The sequence below is a fragment of the Lissotriton helveticus genome, chromosome 4_1 (assembly GCF_964261635.1).
Source record: "Lissotriton helveticus chromosome 4_1, aLisHel1.1, whole genome shotgun sequence".
NCBI classification, from domain to species: Eukaryota; Metazoa; Chordata; class Amphibia; order Caudata; family Salamandridae; genus Lissotriton; species Lissotriton helveticus.
This window is the reverse complement of record NC_136063.1, coordinates 1,527,354,620-1,527,368,199: the sequence shown is the minus strand read 5'-3', so window position 1 is coordinate 1,527,368,199 and position 13,580 is coordinate 1,527,354,620. Positions and strand designations below refer to the sequence as shown.

The window sequence follows — 13,580 nt, the reverse complement described above, 5'->3', positions numbered from 1 at the left end:
GGCAAGTAGGCCCAGCCCTACCTCGGCCTCCACAGGATCAGAGGATGCTTAAGAGGGCATGGCGCGGGCCCGCCGTCTACCTTCTGGGGCCATTTGCGGAATTGGCAGTCTACTTTGTTGTGCTGCAACTGGACCTGCCTAAACCCTGCTGCTGGCCTCTGCTAGAGAGAGTTTCTGATCCGCATGAGGTGCCCCCAGTTTCTAGAAAATCAGCTGGCATTAGAGTGTACTCCTCCTGAAGAATACTGACATATGGGCTCCTTGTGACTGCAAATGGGCCAGTTTCCGCCAAGACTCTGCTGCCAGTGACAAGCGCAAGCAGGGGGCAACCTGTTCTTTTTATCAACAGTGACTACCAGGAACGCAAGACCGGTACTGCATGCTATAGCAATGACAGCCTGCGACAACAGCCAACGGTAAGCTACAGCGTCGAGCAACCGCAATGCCTGAGCAGCTGTGGTTGCTCCAGGTGTTTCAGGATGGCATCCTTAAACTCACATACATGATAGTCACTGGACATAAGGTGTCTTCTGCTCTCCGGTGAGAAAGCATTTAATTCAGCTATCTTGTACCGATCGTCTCAGCCACCCCCCTTTCTGTCTCTACATCACATTGCACTGCACCAAATAGGCTTCCGGTACTTCAGCCACATTGCCTCTTGGCTGATCTTTTGGCATCATTTGGTCTCATTCCCACTATATGAGTTTGTATAATAAAAATCCAGAAGCCTGTTCTTTCTTTTAATGCACTTCTGAAGATCTTCGCTAGAGTTATAAACATTTCTGTTCCTTCAAATTCTTCCTTGAGGTTTCAAATTCTTATATTTTTCCTTCTTGACCCGTTTTCCAGGTCTTCAAACTTGCTGATTAGGAGTTTTGTCTACATACTGAGGTTTTTTTTGGTCTTAAGCTTGCTCATTTTTAGTAGATTCTTCGCTGCTTCAAGATGATGATCCGTAGATTGTATGTCTCTCTTCATGTTGGTTGTTTAGGATTTTGTCTTAGTGTGCCCAAATTGCCAGTAAAGGACGGTTTTAACTCTTTAATTCCATCAAGCATGATTTCAAGTCATTTTTAGTAAGGAATATCAGTTATTTTGCAGGGGTTTACATAGGGAGTCATTACATCATGGTCATTTTATCAGGAGTACCTTTACATCATGGTTATTAAAAGGTTATTACATTGGAAGCATATTATTTCCAAGGTATATTCTATACACACACACACACATTTATACACATATCAATGATATTTTAAAAATGCTATATTATTTCAAATGAAATACATTGTAAATTTTCATAATAATATTTTAATACTAAACTATTTTTATACTGACCAGTCTGTAAGGAGGTGAGATGAGGTGGAAGACTTGGTACACCATGCACCCAGGTGTGAGAGTTTACATTTTACTCACACATGCACCGGTCATACTTTGCCTGGAGTGTTGTCCTTGCACAGTAGGCACTAGATGCAGGGCTTGGCCAGAACCGAGGTTCTGTGCTGAACTGCCATGCAGCAAAACACCTTGTTTTGCAAGTGTCTTTCATTTTAAATACACTTGGTCCAATGTACTTTAATTGTTTTGCTGAAAATGTTTTTTTTAAGACCAAACTTGGATTGCGTAAGGCATAAGGTGCTTTCTCCCTTGAATGGATGTAAAAAGCAAGCTCACAAGATATCCAAGCTTGGTTAAAGCGCGGGACCAGAGATCACTTAATTCTGCATTCTCAGAGTACAGGGTGGTCAGCACACTTTGTGGAGTAGTGTAAGGAAATAGGTCATACAGCTATGGATAGGGATGTGGTTTCTTGATTGCGCTTTCCATGTGGCATGGTTTCATCATTTGTATTTTACTACTGCAAAGTAGTACATGGGTTACTGGGAAACAAATTCTGTACAGCTGGTTAGCTTTGTTAACTTCTGTTAGGAAGAAAGCTAGAGTAAAACACAATGTATTCTCTGTGTTTTTAACAGAATCTAGACTTTTCTTTACTTTAACCTGTTCGCTGCTTGTTGGCCAACGGCCGTCACGAGCACTACCTCCGTAGTGCTGCGCACGTCCCGTTGGCCGCCGCGGCCCCGCCCACACAAGAAGACACCCGCACAGCGGCGGATTTTACGCCGCTTTTAACGGGTTAACAAGGAAAATCAATATCTATGATGGATCTCAAAAAAGACCTTGACACTTACTAATTTGATTCAATTGATGAGCTTCCCAAGTTAAGCAGAAGTACAACAATTAAAGGTTTATTTATGGACAGGAGGCAAGTATGAAACAGATATGGAAACAACAAGGTAGGGTTATAAAAGTTCAGAAATCACTGCAGCTATAGGACCCAAGCCAAGCACCAAACACTCCAGATCAGAATTAGAAGATTAACAAACACTGCATTGTAAAGATTCCGGCATGCACCCCTGGAAGGTAGTTGGACAGCAATCTGTTGAGACTAAAGAAAACATCAGACCACCATAGCCACAGCAAAAACGGGGTAAGAGCACAGCAAGAACAGTATATCGCTGTACCCATTACGATAGAGATATCCACCAAACAGTCAACAATTAAATAAGTTAGATCACATGTTTTCAAGATCTGCTCGACCTACACAAAAGCATTACACCTCAGGGTAAAGTCTCACCCTACAAATGACTTAATCCTTGCATAGGCCAAGGGCAGACTCAATCGCAGACAGCACTCTGCCCAAGCACTAAAATCAGCAAAAGGCAAAGAAACTAGGAACACTGCCACACATTAAAAATGGATGACAAACTTAAATCATTAAAACAAAGCTAAAACATCTCACAGAATGGGCGGGAAAGGATTTCCTAAGCTTGTACCAATAGAATAAAGTAGTTGGAGAGTCATCATTAGACATAGTTCATTTCTAAAGGACTGATGCTTGGGTGGAGTAGAAAATACAACTTTTCATTTTTGAAGAAATTGTTTCATGGCATTCCCTTCATCACTAGTTGTTGGACGATTTTGTATTTGAGACATTTATTAACAATCACAAGTGTCTTATTTAATATCATTGCTTTGTAACGTTTTAACTGCAAGGAAGATCATATCGGTTAATAAAAGAGTATTAAAAATCAAATACAATTATGCAAACATGTAACTAACAAAAACACTTAATTTTACAAAAATTGATTTTAAAAACAAAAACACTGACCAGTATAGCTCTCATCATCATCAGAAATAGGCACTTCCCTTTTAAGTAAGTGTTCTAGTTCTTCTGTCTTGGCTACATCGACAGGGCGGAGTCCTTGCTTATTAGCCTGAAATGCATTACCACCATGTCGTAGAAGCAACTTGACAATCTGAAAAATAAATCACTATTGAACTCCGCTCTGTATTTATTTTTTTATTTATTAGCTAAACAGAATTTATTTACTAGAGAATACAGCACTCTTTTTATTGCATTATTTGTCAGAGTTAAACTTTTTTTGTCATAGTATGAGAAAGTTAATTAGAGCTATTGCTAACAGAGAAAGAGTTAACCATAAAGAAAAAGTCAAATGAAAACAAAGAACCTGAATACCATCTTCAATAAGAGGTGGAAAAAACAAGTCTATAAAATTCTGACATTAGTGAAGGTCATACTCTTACATAACACTAACATACAACAAAACGCTATGAATCAAATGCTTTATTTGCTCTTTGCTACTGGCAGTCCCACTGGACCACATTTCAGTGAGGTACATAATGCTCAAACACTGAGGATTATAAAAATCTACCATGTAGGTGAAGATGCATGACAACAGAACAAGTTATTTAACTTTGGTGCATACTCTATCCAACCACAGATTCCTCCACTTGAGAATTTTCCCAAAGTGCCAGACTGGGTACGGAAAACTCAAAAATAGTTCTCCTGCATGTCGATAAGTGGCGCTCTGCTATTCTGTGTCAATGCCATTCCATTCCAAAGATGGCGAATGGAGCACCACATGCACAATTAAGCCTGCTTCTTTCAGGAACTCTTCAGCTCTCTCAGACACGGAGCCCATCGGCTAATTGAATGTGCCAGAGTGCAGATTTTTGGATTGGGATCTTTTTAGATGGATGAGACCATACCACAGAATGAGGGCGGGTGGACGATGAGTAATATACGGTTATATTGAGCATCCACCTGAAAGAGTGTTACCAAAATAACATTGTCTTCTAATAGATACTTCTAATCTCAGATTCCTCACCTTGTGAACAGATTCCAAAGCAGTACCTTCCAAGGCGATGAGTCTGTGGAATGACTCAAACTAAAACGTCCTGGAGGACAGAGAGCAAAATGGCCATCACTGACCTGGCTGTCAAGGCAGTAGTGCTGCATGAACGTGATGCTCACGTAGGTGCCTGACAAATATCCTGGGCTGGCACACCATGTGCCAATGCAATGGAAGCAGCCTTGGCCCTCATGAAGTGGGCCCTTAGGCCTTCTTGAGGTTGCTTCGTAGCCAACGTATTGTGGATCTTAATACAGAGGACTATATATTGAGAGATGGCCCATTTCTTTATGGCTTTGTCCTTCTTTGCCCCAGAGAATCTCACAAAGAGATTATCATCCACTAGACTCATCCTCAACCTCCCCAGACAGACTTACATCACACCCTACCTCAAGAAGCTACACTGGCTCCCATTACAGAAGAAATGCCAGTTCAAAATGTTGACCCATGCATACGAAGCCCTGCACAACGAAGAATCAGCATACATCAACAAACACATGACTTTCCACCAACTGACCGCCTCCCTCCTACTCGCAGCCACCCCTCCATTCCATTGAAACAACAGCAGAGGACGCTACATCTCACACCTGGCAGCAAAAGCTTGGAATTACCTTCCCGTTCACCTAAGGACTGCCTCATTGCTTAGGCAATTCAGGAAAGAACTCAAGACCAGGCTGTTCGAATGAACCGATGACCAGGAAGTAGTAAGAATCCACAGTGCCTTCAGACCATTACAGGCGATTTGCCGCGCTTTATAAATCCTTGATTGATTGATGTTCTCTGGTACAATCAATGTGAGTAACCTTTATGGGTCCAAACATAAGTGTATGCAGCCGCGATTGCACTCAATTATCAATGTAAACAAAGTTTTCAAAAATCTAAACAACAGTATCCTGTTCTCTATGTGGCGTGCGAACGGTAGAAAGGCCCTGCTAGACCTTTATGCTTAAAGTCAATAGGAAAAAAATCCTGGATAACTACCCAGGAAGAAACCGTGCACTGCCTCTTCACTCGTTGAGTGTATTCAAAATGTAATCTATCAAATGTTAACAAAGCTACAGCTTGATATCACATGTTATTAGAAACATTTACAAGCTGAACATTGTGTCTTAAAACAAGTAACATCATGATACGAATCTCTTCAATAATTTCTTGACTTCATGTTTATTTCTTGTTCATGGAGATTTTTTCATTTTCACAAAATCCAAAACATATGGCTTTAATTTGTCACTTCTACATATCCCAATGCATTTCGGGCTTCCAGTGTGCCCTTCGTCAGGGGAATCTACAAAACGGATTTATACCGCGTTATTACAAGGGAGAGCAGCGGGATGCTACAGGTTCATAATATCACGGCCAGGAAAAGGTAGAAAATGAGCAAGAACAATGTTCATGACCTAAGTGCGGAATAAAGATGCCCAATTACCAAACCACATGGTGTTTGTGAAAATGGACAAATGGAATCTAAAGGTGCCTACACGCAAGTGCTTGCCAAAGATGCTCCTATCTTTATTTCATCTCACATCTTTGGCAAGCACTTGCGTGTAGGCACCTTTAGATTCCATTCGTCCATTTTCAAAAACACCATGTGGTTTGGTAATTGGGCATCTTTATTCCGCACTTAGGTCATGAACATTGTTCTTGCTCATTTTCTACCTTTCTACCTTTCCTGACCGTGATATTATGAACCTGTAGCATCCCGCTGCTCTCCCTTGTAATAACGCTGTATAAATCCGTTTTGTAGAATCCCCTGACGAAGGGCACACTGGAAGCCTGAAATGCATTGGGATATATAGAAGTGACAAATTAAAGCCATACGTTTTGGATTTTGTGAAAATTAAACAATCTCCATGAACAAGAAATAAACATGAAGTCAAGAAATTATTGAAGAGATTAGTATCATGATGTTAATTGTTTAAAGACACAATGTTCAGCTTGTAAATGTTTCTAATAACATGTGATATCAAGCCGTAGCTTTGTTAACATTTGATAGATTACATTTTGAATACACTCAACGAGTGAAGAGGCTGTGCACGGTTTCTTCCTGGGTAGTTATCCAGGATTTTTTTCCTATTGACTTTCCAGGAATAAAGCAGATCAAAGAATGTCAGAAGTGTGATGGCTTGTCTAACATGAAAAGGCATCATCACCTTTGGTAGGAACCCAGCTCACATCTTAACCCATTTTGCCGGGAAAAAGGAGGTACAGGGAGGCGGGAGTAGTTAACTCAGTCATATTGCAGACATCATTGCAACCAGGCAGCCCTTTCTAAGGGTTAGTAGACACAGTGGACAACTGTTCATATGTTCAAAAGGGGTACACATTAGAAATGTGAGAACCAGATTTATGTCCCACTGTGGCAACACAAATAGCTTAGGTGGAAACATGTTGTAAAACTTTCAGAGGGCAATCATAATATGTGATTCCTTAAGGACGGTTGGAACATACAGCAAATGTAAAAAGACCGAAAGGGCTGAAAGGTTACCTTTAACTGTGCCCAAAGCATGACCTTGCAGGGCTAAAACCTAAGTAAACAACAAAACATCTACTGGGTCCAATTGATGGGCACAGCGCCAAGCCAAAATCTTGTTCAGTGTCCAGCATACACAGACTTTGTTGAAGAACACCTAGGTGCTAAGATGAAATCAGCTACCATGTGAAGAAGATGAAAGGGGATTAACTGTCACCGCTCAACCTCAATGCAAGGAGGCGCGGGTTGCGTAGGCTAGGGTGCAGGCACATGTCCTGCTGTTGGAATAGAAGATCCTCTGAAGCACAGAAGCTCAGGGTGTCACATTCTCATGGCCCACACCAGCGCCAAAAGAATCACTTTGGCCCTGTAATTCCTGATCTTCAGAACTCAGGTCAGGAGAGGGAGCAGCGGAAAGGCATACAGATGTTCGTGCACCACTATAGATTGCATGTGTCTACGAGAGAGGGAGGACCAGCTATCTTGGGAACTCCAGTGGGAAAAATTGCAAACAATGCGCGTTCTCAGCAGCGGCGAAGATAATGAGCCAGGGTTATCTCCATTGTTGGAAGATGCCTGCGCCACCTCTGGGTGTAGCTTTAATTTATGATTTGCTAGGAGCTACTGGCTGAGTACCACCAGAGAGATCCCTTGATGATTCTGGCAGTTCCAGACATACACGCTGATTTCCGGTAGGAGTGAAGGTCACAATCTGCATATGTAGGTCCCTAAAACGACAAGATTCAAACTTTTAAGGGACTGTTGAAAACAGATGTCTGTGACAGATTCCCACGAGATGTGCCTCTGATGTTTAGGCTCTTCACTCAATTCTAAGGACTGCAATACCTGCGCCAGATGAACCCTAAGGCCATTCGCAAGTGTGAAGCAATGCTGTATGTGGCAAACCACCGTAAGTTTCCATGCAGATCTTGCTCCAGATCAAAGTCAGAGGCAAGGACCCACTCCCGCTCAAAGTCCTGAAATCATTTCGGAGGCGGATGTACCTCATGATTGAAGTCTTCAGGCAAGTCGAAGAAAAGCAAGAAATTAAAGCAGGCCTCTGCCCCTTCCTGCTATTCTTGATCTCTAGAGAAGGTGCAAAGGCATTCTCGAGCTTGTGTTCTCGCGCCAGTTCCACCAAAGAACCAATTCCATCTCTGGTTCAGATACACCCAGAGTGCCGTGGTCCATCAGTGATGTCGCAGTAATTAGAGGACTTTTGTGAAGCCTTTGTGTCCCAAGAAGCTCCAGGGACTCCCACTCGGGTTACCACTGGAAGGTTCACCGTTGACAGTATCTGGGCCCTGTGAGCCAGCTTAGGGTTCGGTGCTGGCATCTGGAGTATGGTTGAAATCTGCCCTGGCTCCTTAAGCAGCTATGCAGACATCACCAGCGCCAGAGGAAGACACGACACACATTGCGGTGTCCGGCATTGTGTCAACTGCAGCCACAGCCACTGCTGAACCCATCAGACCCAGAAGAAATTCCCCTGATGTACAGGCACACACAAATATTAAACAAGCTTTTTGTCTCTTGACTTTGACCAGACTCAGCCTAATGGAGAGGACAATGGTGGACATGGTGAAGGATTTGCCCCATCCTATGATGGTGATGGCAACTGGAATATGGAGCTATAGGAGGTCAGTGGGTTGGACACTTCTCTCGATACTGGTCTGATTAACCGTACATTCCCACAAACTCAGGAAAGCACTTCATAAGCCAATGCAATAAGGCAAGCATTGTGATGTTCTTCACCTTCACATCCACCCTAAGGAGGTAAAACCAAACATGTTGACAGAGGTCTTGTAGCCTGGAAAGGCCCAGAATCAGCCCCTGTTGCCTTTTACAGAAGGCCTCACTGACACGCAGCTAAGCAGTTGGGCTAAACAATGCTTTTGCCCCCAAGTCAACTGACAGTTCGCCTGCCACCACAGACCAGCTCCAGGAGACCCAGATAGCTCAGATAGGCGGTTTTTCCACGAAGCAATTCCTTCGCTAAAACCTGTATATTTAGAGGCCATGTACAGTAAGGTCATCAACACACTCTGGCGGAGACAAAACTTTAAACAGGACTGTTAGGGAGTGTTTCTTAATACTTTTGAAGCATATTCCTGCAGTATGATCCCTGTGGCAGGTGAGTTTGATGCCTACTGGGAGTCTGTAGAGGAGGAGCAGTCGCTGCACCCTATTCATGAGGAGCTAGTGGATGTCATAGATGCATCCCTAAAGGGGGTGGTCTCCTCGGCGTTTCAACCCCACAGGCAGTGAATTATTGACTTGACAGTGAGGGGCGAACCTTCTTTTCCGGGGTCCCTAATGGCAAGAACAAGGCCAAACCGAACGTGCATGTTAGAGATACAGCTCTCTCATCAGATACCTTTGAGAGGCTGCATCGGGTCTTTCTAAAAAGGCCTTTAGACACAGGTCAAGGAGCAGATGACACTATATATGAGTTTGATGACTTGGTGTGGCCCATGCCAAATGGACCTTTTTGTGTGACGACTCAATCACCAACTTCCCCTCTTCTTCAGCTGGCTCCCGAATCCGCTGGCAGAGGAGACGGATGCCTTCATTCAAGACTGGAGCCAGTTATGGGGTTATGCCTTTCCTCCATTCTCGATGACAGTTAGGCTCATGACATTGGCCTGGTGCCAGAAGGAAGAGATAATCCTGGTGACACCTCTTTGGAAGTAACAAGTATGGTATCCGGTTCTTCTGGAACTTTCAATGGATTTTCGAATCTTAATTCCCAGACTCCTCTTCTACTGATGGACTTACATGGCAAATTACTCCAACTGGTTCAAAAAGAGACTCTCCGACTGATGGGTTGGAAGATTACAGGGGACGGTGGGAGATTCCGGGCCTTTTGTCACTGGCTTCCTCCCTTATTAGAAGGGCCTAGGCAGACTACTGTCATAAGATATGGCTCGGCCTGGAGAAGATGGTCATGCTGGTGTCTGCGATGGGGTTTGGATACCATGGGAGCGGATGTAGTGCACATTGTAAATTTTCTGACAGAATTGGTGGACAAAGGGTTGGCTTATCGAACTATCAACGCATGCACAGCTGCAATTTTGGAGGGCCATGTTCCGATACATGAGGTCCCGGTAGGGGAACAGCCTTTAGTCTGCAAGCACCTGAGGGGCATCATGGCAGGATAATCCATATCTGTCCTGTAAAAGTCCTGTGGGTATATCTCGTTTAAGGGAGTTTCTGACATTCGTACCATAGATATCACAGCATGCATGTTCACTCCAAAGGGGGTGTCGTTCACCATTTCTTGGTACACAAAATCCAATACCAGGGTGGTTCAGTACCCAGCGTACCACGCACAACTGGACCATCCACAGTTGTGCGTGGTACGCGGTGTGAGGGCCTATGAGTCCATGATGAATGAATACAGACCACCAGGAACAGCTCAACTTTTTGTCTCCCTCAAGAAGCCTTTCAAGCAATCTTGGCAACAACTATTGCCCGTTGGGTGAGATGATTCCTGCTAGAAGCAGGTATTGATACCTCAAATGCTTTTTCCCTGGGGAGCCTCCGCACTAGACAATATTCTCAGAGTGGCTTATTGGTCTTGCGATTCCACGTTTAAAACATTTTATTTCAAACTAATGACTGGCATGGCTTCACTGGTTGTCAACCAGCTTTAAACAAGCAAAATCTGAGCCTCCAGTCATGACATAGAATATAACATTTCTTACCTATCAGGAAGAAAAGTTTACATTTTATTAAGGACGCGGAGGCAAGGATTATCCCTCCCGTCTCGATGGACACTTATTACCCTCCAGGTATCTTCTGTAGTCTTCATTGTTGGATAAGTGTATGCTGATATTGGGGATCACTATTAAGGTTAAAATACAGCTTGTCTAAGTGATTTTGACTGAAATGTACCTTCGATGGTGAACGGATGTATCTAGTTTATTGTTGCATATTTTAACAGGTACCAGTATTGTTGATGTTGTAGATAACTTCAGACATGTACAATACGTTGATAATTTATTTCAGATGTATTTCAGTTTTCTCCAGGATCAGACCAGAAGCAAGACTACTAAAAGAAAAGTGGACCACAGGATGTATCACTCGAAGAAAGTAGCAGTGCTGTTCCTCGATGCTGCTTATATGGGACTTACTCTATGGTATACTGTTCACTTGTTGCAAAGAATCATGGGATTTGTAGTCTTTGAATAAACACGTCTTATTTAAGGCTGCTGAGTGGAATAAATAAAAGAGTAAAGCATAAAGCATAATGCTCGCCTCAGCGTCCTTATTAGAATTGAAACCTTTCTTCCCGATAGCTAGGAAATGTTATATTCTGCTAGATTTGACAGAGTATCAATGAGCTGGATCTACATCAGTGGCCATAATAAGCTTCAAAGAATAAATAAGGAGAACCAGTAGGTGCACAAAGGATAGTGGGTGTATCTGGCCCATATGCTCCTTGTAAATTGAAGTAACTACTAAAGAATTAAAGTGTCAATTGTATTCAACAAGTCTATCTTATTGAAATTCTATGGCAAAGCTTTGTCAAACAGCACAGAATGCCAGTCTTGTTAAAGTCTTGTCATGAGTAATCCATGCTAGGTAAGTAAGGAATGCCTTGGCGTTACATAGATCCCACTACAACGTTGTGCAAGTTCTTGGAGGCAAAAGCAGTTGTTCACCATCAACAGAAATGCTTATGGAAGTGCAGATCTAAAGAGGAAGGAAGTAGTGATAGTCAAGGAAGTCTCATCCACAAAGAAGATCCAGAAACACTAAAAGCTGAAACAGACTGAGTGGAAACATTCTCAGATGAAGACAGAGCTATTATTCACAGACCCAGGAAAAGCTATTTTCTTCTCTCCTTAGTGCCTTGTAAAAGAGGCAGACGATTTGGCATGCTCCTCATCTCCAAAGAGAGAATATTGTGATGAGGGTTTAAAATGCAGCCCTGCAAGACCGTTGGGTTTGTGGGAAGCCTATGCCTTGCTGAGACAGATGGTCTTGAAGGGACTGGACAAAAGGATCCAAATACTGCATGATTTTGGTAAATCCACTGTGAAACTAGAGGGAACACAGATGGAGTAAGTCTTCTGCAACTCATAATGCCAGGACACGGCCAGATTTTCTTTTCTGCTAATTCTGCGTTCACACACAATCTGTTCCATGCTTATTTTGGAATAAGGCCAGAGCTTCGAGAGAATCAACCTCATGCTTGAGGTAGGTCAGTGTAAGTTGTTTGCTGCCCAAAGAGAGAATATAAACTTAGTTAGCCTCAATACTGGAGTTCTAGAGGATGCCTATAATGAATGAAGAATTGGATATGCACCTTGTGAGAAAGTGCCTCTTTTGCATGGGTAGCCCACCACTTTCCCCCTGCTTTTGATGTGGTTTCAAATGTAGTGCCCAGGGTCCCTGCCAACCAGGTGCCCTGGGCCAGCAATCCTTCCCTAAAACATACTCCCAATTGGTACTTCTGCACCCTAAACGTCCCTAGTAACTGGCACGCTGGGTACCTGGGGCCAGGAAGCGGATGGGGGCCTGCATGCCCCTATGAGGGAGAAAACAACTAAGTCAACATGGCACCCTGTCTGGGTACCATGCCAGCTAACACTGCCTAGCAGAATAGGTAAGTCACCCCTCAACCAGGCTACACAGCCCTAAGGCAGGGTGCACTATAATACAGGTGAGGGCATAGCTGCATGAGCAGATATGTCCCTACAATATTGGACACCATTTCTCAACATTGTAAGTGCTAGTGAAGCCATATAGAATACATGAGCTGGAAAGTCGACAACTAGAGTTCAACAGCACCATTATGGCTCTACTGAAGTGAGTGTCTGGTACCAAACTAATCCTGTCAATAAAACAACACTGATGCCAGTGTCTGAATCTATGCCAACCCTGGTGTGGTCTCTGACCAGCTGTAGGCAGCCAGTCACCACCATGCTTGGTTCTAGACCACTGGTTGGGGAGCCCCTGCTCTCTGAGACCATAGAAAATGCACATCCTGGGCAGAGGGGTCATGCCTATTCCCCCAGGATGGGTTAGTGCTCGAAGAGGGAAACTTCAAAGGCCTGCCGCCTTTGTAATGCGACTGCCAGCCTCTGCTACTAATAGCAGATGGCAAACCCTGGTTAACACCCCCACTTCGGGCGGGAAAAAAAAAAATAGGAACTGTGCCGACCTTTAGGTGGGGCAAGCGAGGTAAAGCACACTCCTTAGTCCTTGCCAATTTGAGGCTGGGGGGACTCCTCCAATCAGGGTTAGGTCCATGCACCCTCCCACAGGGGTGTAGTCACCCGAAGTGAGATGCCCATTGGCCCTACCTGCTACCCCCTAAAAAACACCCAAAATTTAGCATGTAGGTGGCTCCCCCAGACCTGGATCCCAGCTCTGCAACGACCTAAGAAGAATGAAAACACCCTGCAGCAGAAGCTAAAAGACAACTGCCTTGGCCCCAGCCCAACCGGCCTGTCTCCAGCTTCAACGACTCTGCAACCTGTCTTGCAACAACCTCTAAAACCCCTGGGAGGACCGTTGCCTTCAAAAAGACTCCTATCTCCCAAGGACAACGGACCTGTCCAGAAGAAACCGATTCCAAAGATTCCGGATCCAGGCAGATTTGCGACACCTGCCCACTCTGCACCAGATGCCCACGGCCACGGGCAGAGTGGCTCACCTGTTCAGTGAAGTCTCCCTGGCGATCCTGACCTCATATCCAGCCTGGGCTGGATAAGAGGTCTAGGCTGACCTCTCCTGCCCTCCATGACTGCACCTGCAGTGTGAATGGAGAGGCTCCCCCCTACCGTCTCCAATAAGAAGATTCCGATATCCAAAGGCACCCCTGCACCCGAAGCCCCTGCGCCTTGGTGAGCTGAACAGATGGTACTCCTACGACCTCCTACATA

The 13,580-nt window shown here is 44.1% G+C and overlaps 1 protein-coding gene across 2 annotated transcripts in view; it reads right to left on the bottom strand.

The window, feature by feature from the left end:
• Positions 1–13,580, bottom strand: part of ANKRD12 (ankyrin repeat domain 12) — a 358,273-nt gene that overhangs the window by 45,848 nt on the left and 298,845 nt on the right. For both annotated transcript variants that reach the window (XM_078688133.1, XM_078688134.1), the window contains one exon: positions 3,170–3,317. In XM_078688133.1, coding sequence (XP_078544259.1) covers positions 3,170–3,317 — 148 coding nt within the window. The remainder of the gene's footprint in view (positions 1–3,169; positions 3,318–13,580) is intronic.